At 36.2% G+C, this 8,539-nt stretch overlaps 1 protein-coding gene across 1 annotated transcript; it reads left to right on the top strand.

Annotated features, from left to right (window-relative positions):
• Positions 1 to 5,893: 5,893 nt before the first annotated feature.
• LOC111468628 (WAT1-related protein At4g30420-like) lies at positions 5,894 to 8,295 on the top strand. The gene is made up of 5 exons (XM_023113907.1): positions 5,894 to 6,191; positions 6,281 to 6,397; positions 6,515 to 6,920; positions 6,989 to 7,140; positions 7,971 to 8,295. The coding sequence occupies exons 1-5, from the start codon at positions 5,944 to 5,946 to the stop codon at positions 8,173 to 8,175; spliced, it is 1,128 nt and encodes a 375-aa protein (XP_022969675.1). The 5' UTR covers positions 5,894 to 5,943; the 3' UTR covers positions 8,176 to 8,295.
• Positions 8,296 to 8,539: the final 244 nt, after the last annotated feature.

Raw genomic sequence — 8,539 nt, 5'->3', positions numbered from 1 at the left:
TGTTTGAGAAATGATATGACTAAAATATGTTCTTGAAACAATACGATTATGATATGTATAAGAACGATTAGATTATGACAAGTTCAGGAAAAATTATGACTAGGATTATGGAACGATATAATTATGAAGTTTTTACGAAATGGTATGACTGAGATACGATACATGAAGGATATATATCTTAGGATATGATATGAGAACGACACGATATATGTTACGGTACGATACGTTTAATGAATTGATATGTCACTAATATAACAGGTTAAGAAAAGAAAAAAATTAAATAAATAAATAAATATATATATATATATATATATTATAATATAAATATAATGTAATAATTGAAATTTTGAAATTGAAAAAAAAAGGTACCATTGTATCTTTCTGACAGGTGGCAGAGTATAAAAAAATTGATTTTCTATTACACGCAGATTTATATTATTATATTATTAAAAAGATCTCAATTTTGAACGCATGTTGCCATCACTCGCCCACACATATTATTATTATTATTATAGTATTATATTATTATTTTAATTAAAATTTATAAGTTTTCTTTTCTTACTCGCATTTATTTTTACTCATACTTTTTATTTTTTATTATTGGATTTACTAAAAAAAATTAAAATTTTGATTTTTTTTCATTACTTACATTTATTTATTTTTATTATTATTATTTATTTTCAATCTTACCCGATAAACCGCGACAAATTAACTAGCTTCGGCATATCGTCACTTAGGCTAGGGAGAGTGTACCCCAAACTTTGGCCACTCTAGCCACACTCGTCATGGCACCAACCTATACACTAGTGATGTCTGAAAGCTTGTAACACATTTCCATGTTGGTGCTACACTTTAGGCAACTCTTCATTGGCCACCTTCATATGGCAATACTACACTTACACTTCTCTAGTCTTCCTATAGCTCACTTCTCCCGCAGAGGCTAGACTTGAAAATTCTTGTGAACCACCAACCTTAGGCACGAGGCAATGGCTTAAGGAATAGATGTGTACTCGCATCTTGGAGCATGTTCACGAAGTGAGCAATCCATTCACTTGGGCACTCTCTCACTCAAACTTGATTGCCTCTCTACAACATGGTCGTCTCCCCCACAAGGACTTGCATTGTGCTCAACTTGACACTTGGTCCACATTTTTGTTATCTTGACCCTTGACTTCTCTACTTGAAACCATTGACATTATTCCTCCAATGCGAATGGTTCTTTAGAAGACACTCGACCTGGTATGTTTTCTATTTCACCTCTTGCCCATATCTAAGCCCCAAGCCCTTGACAAATAAGCTTGGTTCCTGCTTTGATGGGTAGATCTCCCATACCGAGGTGTCGACACACAACAATAATAAACTAAAGGGAGTCTTGGCTTCAACCTGCAACTGATTCTAATTCTGACCTACAATTGTCTTGCCCACTCTAGAACTCTTGACACACTTGCAAGGTCTTTGATCAACCCTTGGGTTCTTTTTCTTGCTCGATTAGACACACAAGGTGTGACTCTGATACCAACTATCATGATCGTACTTTTCTAACCGTGCGGCATCGTAATCTTAATGCGCTCACGACTAGTCATAAGAAAAATTCAAGCCCCATATTCATTTTTTGCTCCGCTTTGTGACTTTGTCTAACCTTAGGTGTGTCTTCACTAACCAAACATTGCTCATGCGAAATCCGTACTTGTTCGGGCACACAACCGACTTGCCTCTACAATAGGCCAAGTCATTTAACTCGACCTTGCTTCTACTCAAGGCCAAAGTCTCTCAATGTAATGTTGCATCCAACATCATCTTGATTTTCAATTAACATGATTCTCATGTTTTGACGTCATCCCAAGTCATTGGATTTTTTCAGCCATCATAGCTTACTCGGTCAAGCCATCGAGAATAAGTCCACGTGTTGTTGATAATATCGAGACATTTCGAAAATCCATCCATCAGGGTTCTTATCAAGGCATTGGCCCTCCAATGCCTATGCCATGTTATTTACGGATCCTGTATTGGATAGAGGGTGCAAAATTCAACCTTTGACACACATTTAAGGGCGCAATACCGACACACCTATATTGTCCAGTACTATCCTTGAAAAACATGTTTCAAAGGAAGTTGTCCGAGACACTCATCTTGAAACACTCGCCTTTACTGTGACGCACACATGTGCCACAGGGTAACTCGCTTAGGCCGCAGGGCCCAAAGGTGGTGGAGAGCTGACACCATGCCTTCCCTATAGTATATTTTGTGACATTTTTAAAGTGGTGGGTGTAAACATGATTTTGGTGAATGGACATATGGTGACGTGGAGCATTCATCTGATGTTCGATTGACACCAAATTTGGAGTGCTTTCATATTTCATATGGACAGACTTCACTCAAAACCACATGTCCAAATCCCCTATGGAACCCCGACTTTCGAGGTTAAGGCCTGAGGCCCAAACCGACCCTTCAACAAGCCTATCTTTAACACTCTTGTCTATTTGTTGTCCCTATCTTACTTATGTCTTGTTTTTTCTTCAATGCACACGTTATATGGTGTGTTGGATGATGCACCTTCTTACACGATCGCATCATGACACTCGTCTAGGTCCTCATGTAGCCGGATGGGCACCCCTTGAGGGTTGTCGCTTCACATGTCACAACGTGATGGTCACAACCTACTCTCTTCATAGTAAGGTTGTGACACCATACACACCATGTTAGCATGATTGTTTCAAGACTATGAAACGTTGTTATGCCAAGTATATATTCATAAAAATGTTTATGAAAGAATGAATGTACAATCTGCACACTAATAATTTAAAGCTATGGGGACCTCATCGATTATTATATGTCATGTGCATCAGGGTACTTCCCCATTATGATTAATACGAATGCATAATCTATGTATGACATAATATCATGTGAGCTTCTTACTCTATGTGGCTTTGGCAATATAAGTGTGCGCTAGCTGAAGGGCAACCTCTAGGGGGTACGTATACCCCAATCTGGTGGGTCCATGGACACATAATGTATATTGTGCGTAGAGAAGTACTACACATCCAACTTTAGCTCGGATTGAAAAGCAGAGTTCAAGGCCATGAAATATTTTTATAAAAGGATAAGCCCCTCCATGATTGATTGTGTATGCATTTCTTGACTTCAACAGTGCGGTCACTTAATTTTTATTTCTTAATATACTCAAACCACGTGTTACTCTTATTTTTTAGCTAAAGGTAAGATACCCTTGTATGGTTGACAACTCGCAGTGATGACCATGGGACCAAAGCTAAGGCAGTTGCACACATCTTGCTTTCTTTCACAATAGAGTTGCAATAATTTTTTAAAAAAACCTATTCATCCCTCTAGGGTTGCCATACCAATCCAACACTTTCTAGATTAACAAGATTCACATTGTATTGCTATAGTTGGTTCAATTACAGGGTCGTACTCCATATGTTCAGTATGAGTCCTATTTGATAGTAGGGGTTAACCAATGACATACCTAGACTGTTTGAGCTAGAAATGTAACATTTAGGTCCCACCAAATTTGTCATAACTTTATAATTAATTGTGACCATTCAAGCAGGCTAGCTACTCCGTCTTTGTTTTTCAAATAGTACTTGAACTTAATGGCTCCGAATAAGGGCATTTCAGAGCGTCTCACCATCATATTTAGGTTCTAGTAGCCCTTGTTCATTATCTTGCTATTTTACTTACTACTTCGTCAACAACGTTGTGGATATATTAACACAAAACCTTATATAAACTATCTTGGGTAGTTTTTAATGATTTAACATGATTCCTAAATCTTATAAACATTATTCTCTCACCAATACGATAAGATTTTTATAAGATTTGAGTATAACATATAATAAATGAATATGAATCAACTTAAGAATGGTGGAAAGATGAGAGTTATATATAAAATTAAATACAACAAATCTAAAGCTCTAAAATTGATAGAAACGTAGAAGATTCGTGAAAGGAAGATCTTAAAGCCACCTATTTCCTAACACTTTATATTATTTTTTTAGTGTGCATCGTGTTGCGTCAACAATTATTATTAAAACCCAACACGTTCTATTTATTTTTTTATTTTTTATTTCATACGCCTACATTTTTCATCAATGGACTCATACAACTTTAATAATAATCATGTGGGCCCTTTCACCGTTGAGCATTGAAGGGAGGTCTGCCGCGTAGCTGACTCTAATTAATTTAGCCCATAAAGTTAGGACCATGGTTAGGGTTTAGCTAAGGGTTTAGCTAAGTCAATCCAACACCTCGAAAATAGAGTTACAAACCAACCCAACTCAACCGTATCCTACTCACTCTTGTCAAGCTAGAAATTCACATCGCAAGCTATAGGAATCGTGAATAAACAGATTAAGGAACTGTATAATGAATCCGTAGATTTCTTTTGAAAAGTAGAGTGGAGAGGAAAGAAAAGATTCTCGACCAATAGGGAGAGGTACGAAGCAACTCGACTGTAAAGGATAGGTAGAGGAACGAGACCATAGGCAAAGATGGAGTGTACGTTTTAATTGATAATTCACTGTGTACTTGTCCTACCACAGAATGAAGACGGGCTCATCGAAGAAAGGATTAATGCATCGAAGCTTGACTAGATATGATTTAGATTTAAAATGATTTTTTTTTTGTATTTTTTAAGTTTTAGATAATTGTCTTTAAATTATAAGTTACAATTAGTTACCGATCAATTATAGTATTGATGACCATGAAAGTTGCAACCTTTCAACTATACATTATTATAAATTTTATTTTCAAGGCTATAAATAATCATTCATGTTATTGTTTTATATCACATTTTGGAATTAAAAACAATAGAGTTTCTATTTTAGTTCGGTTGAGAGTTAAGCTTATACTCTGCAAATTCTTGTATTTAGAACTTGCATCCTAAAGTCATTCGAGTGGTATTTATCAAACCTCTTTTAGAGTGATTTGAATCACGAGTTTTCTCCACTCTTGATCTTGATCATCAATGTAATCCATTCCAAAACTTTTCCTCCCGTTAGATTCCGTATTATTTGGTAGCCGTTCTTATTTAAATTTTATGAGATTTTAGCCCGTCCAATTCAATTGAATCTAAAGAGAGATGATTTGTTTGGATGGCTCTCAATTCATATTTATTATTTTTTTAAAAATAAATAAATGAGTAATAATTAAGAAAAATGAAAAAAGAAAGTGGGGAAATTACCAAATCACCCTTCAAAAAAACCCATTTTCTCGTTTTGGGCCATCCAATTATTGAGTTTGACTTTTACTAAATCTCTTCGATTCAGCGAATTCCGTAAATATCAGCTTTTATATATTTTATTTATTTATTTATTTCGCTCCAACAAATTCACATTACAGCTGTCAATGAACGTGGGATGAATCATCTTCATTTATATCTCCACCAAACAGTAATTTTTCTTAATATTTACCATTTTTAAAAAAAATTACTCCATAATTAATCCCTGTATTAATTGAAAATATAAAATAATTTCAAATTTAACACGTGTCTTATATTATATTTAAAATTAAATACCAAAATTAAAATATTATTCATTTTTTTATTTTTTATAACAAAGTTACAAAATATTCTCTCCTTTTTCATGTTTTGAGCTTAAAATACAAACAAACCACAAAACTTTTTTAAAACCATCAACTAAGGCTAAATTAGTAAAAACACGTTCGAACTTGCCTTTATTTAAAAGATAAATGGGATAAATGGTTTCATATTAATGAAGATGTATTCCTTTAGTTGTAAATATTAGCTAAATTAACTAAAGTGGGACTCACTCCGAATTAAAATTTATGTTTATATATATATTGTTGGTTTTTTTTTTTTTTTTTAGTTTTTTAATTCTGTCTCATGTGAACATAAACTGATATAAAACAGAGGGTTTGAGAGCCATTGGAGACAAGAGAAGAGGAACAAAGAACAGAGAGGGAAATATGGGTGTGGTTGAAGAGTACTTGCCAGCCATAGCCATGTTGGGGCTCCAAGCAATTTATGCCATTGTGACACTCATCTCCAGGGCTGCCCTGTTGGAGGGTATGAGTCCTAGAGTGTTCATTGTGTACAGGCAGGCCTTTGCCACTCTCTCTATAGCACCTGTTGCTTACTTCTCCAGCTCCAAATCCATGAAGCTTTCTTTGGATTTCAAGAGCTTTTATCTCATCTTCCTTGCTGCTCTTGCTGGGTACCCTTTACAATACTCTCTTCAAATCACTAACTTTCTTGATTTAATTCTCAATCTTGCAATTGACCTCTAGCTGGGGACTTGAACAGGACAACGATCAACCTCAATTTTTTCTACGAGGGGCTTTTCTTAGCTAGCTCGTCGTTGGCAACTGCGATGGAGAATCTAATTCCAGCAATGACGTTTCTGATAGCCGCGATGGTTGGGTGAGTTTGTTGTAAAATTATGTTACTGAATCACGACTCTCCACAATGTTATGAAATCCTAAAAGGGTTCATATGTATTCCGTACTTTAAATCCATGATCATTTTCTAAATTTGTAGTATGGAGAGCGTGAAGATGAAAAATTTGAGGAGCATGGCTAAGATTGGAGGGACAGTGGTTTGTATGGGTGGGGCTATGTTCATGGCCTTTCTAAGGGGTCCAAAGCTGCTGAATGCCACACAAGGGTTTGGAGTGAAATCTGCAATATTTGATGTGGAAAGTGGGAGCCAAGAGGCTTGGTTGTTGGGGTCACTCAGTCTGTTTGGGAGCTGTTGCTGTTGGTCAATTTGGTTGATATTACAGGTGCCGGCAATGGCAAGCTATCCTGACAAGCTATCCTTATCAGCATGGACTTGTTTTTTTTCACTCATACAATCAGTGGGTTTCACATTATGGGTAGAGGGAGCCAATGTAGAAACGTGGAAGATTCATTCAAATACTGAACTTGTTTGTTACCTGTTCTCGGTAAGTAATTTTTTAGAATTTACCTATTGGAGAGGTGATTTTGAGATCTAATTGTGTTTGGTTATTAGGGGATTTTTGGGTCAGGAGTTGCGTACTATCTTCAAGCTTGGGGTATTTCAAAGAGGGGACCTGTGTTCTCTGCCGTGTTCATCCCGTTTTGCACCATTATTACAACTGTTTTGGCAGCTATATTTCTTCATGAGGAGATTTACAGTGGAAGGTAAAATTATGAATTCTTCCCATTTAAGACGATAATTGCGTTTTTTAGAAAATAGTTTTAAATGGGTTCGGAGGATGGTTGCGAGGAGTCCCACTTTAGTAAGTCTATAAATGTAACTGTCTAGGCTCACCGCAAGCAGATACTGTCTTCTTCAGGCTTTCCATGTAGGGGAAGGTTTTCACACCCTTTCATGCTTTCCCTGTAGGGGAAGGTTTTCACACCCTTTCATGCTTTCCCTGTAGGGGAAGGTTTTCACACCCTTGTGAAGAATGTTTCGTTCTCCTCCCCAACTAATGTGGAACTCTCACAATCCACTCTCTTCAAGGCCCAGCGTCCTCGTTAGCACTTTTTCTTTTCTCTAATCAATGTGAGACCCCTGCCAAATCTACCCCTTTAGTGACCTAGCGTCTTTACTGGCACACCGTCTCGTATCTACCTCCTTCGAGGAACAACCTCCTCGTTGTCACAGTCTGGTGTCTTGTTCTAATACCATTTGTAACAGCCCAGACCCACCTCTAGCAAATCTTGTTCTCTTTACCTTTTGGGCTTCCCCTCAAGGCTTAAAAACGTCTTTCTTAGGGAAAAGTTTTCACACTCTTATAAAGGGTGTTTCATTCTCCTCCCAACCAATGTCGGACTCTCACAATAAACGAGGGATACAAATCATGAGAGCTTACGCTCAATTTCATTGAAAAAAGGGTTTTTTTTTGTTGGGTTTATGGCACATCTGGGTAAAACAATAGTATAGAAATTAACTAATACTACATTCGAACGAGAGTGATTTTACGTTGGATGATCTTCTAATTTTCTTTTCTCGTTCGTAATTTCAGCTTGTTGGGGGGTATGGTGGTAATTATCGGATTGTACGTATTTCTTTGGGGAAAAGCCAATGAAGGTGTGAAGGAAGAAGACAAAGAAAGGAGCAGAATTGAAAAACAAGAGGATTGTGAATCAAATTCAGTTGACAAAGAGAGTTACAAAATTGATATGGAAGAACCTCTATTGAAGGGATGTACAGATCATATTGACAACTAGACACAAAGGGATTCAATACCCTCACGTTGCATTTATGATCCACTTGTTCAAAAAAGGAAACCAATGTGTAGGATGTTTTTTATTTTTTAATTCTTGTACCTTTTTTGTTTCCTTTTGTGTTAATTTTGGAGAGTTAGTAAGCTTTAATTCTCTTTTGTTCTTCTCTCGAAGTTTGTTAGAATTAAACCAATAGAATACAAGAATAAAGAATAACTTTTTGAATGTCGTGTACTCAAGCACGTTTGCTAAAAAAAAAATATTATGTGTATATAATTGAGAGGTGACATCTTCATTGGTATGAAATTTTTCGAGTGAAACTAACAAAAAAGACATGAGGATTTATGTTCGAAGTAGACAATATCAT

The sequence above is a fragment of the Cucurbita maxima genome, unplaced genomic scaffold (assembly GCF_002738345.1).
Source record: "Cucurbita maxima cultivar Rimu unplaced genomic scaffold, Cmax_1.0 Cma_Scf00037, whole genome shotgun sequence".
Classification (NCBI taxonomy): Eukaryota; Viridiplantae; Streptophyta; class Magnoliopsida; order Cucurbitales; family Cucurbitaceae; genus Cucurbita; species Cucurbita maxima.
This window is presented reverse-complemented; position numbering and strand designations above follow the sequence as displayed.

Coding starts and splice junctions, on each gene's coding strand:
- LOC111468628 (XM_023113907.1), top strand. CDS start 5,944: ATGGGTGTGGTTGAAGAGTACTTGCCAGCCATAGCCATGTTGGGGCTC. Junction 6,398..6,514: donor CTGATAGCCGCGATGGTTGG/GTGAGTTTGTTG, acceptor CTAAATTTGTAG/TATGGAGAGCGTGAAGATGA. Junction 7,141..7,970: donor GAGGAGATTTACAGTGGAAG/GTAAAATTATGA, acceptor TCGTAATTTCAG/CTTGTTGGGGGGTATGGTGG.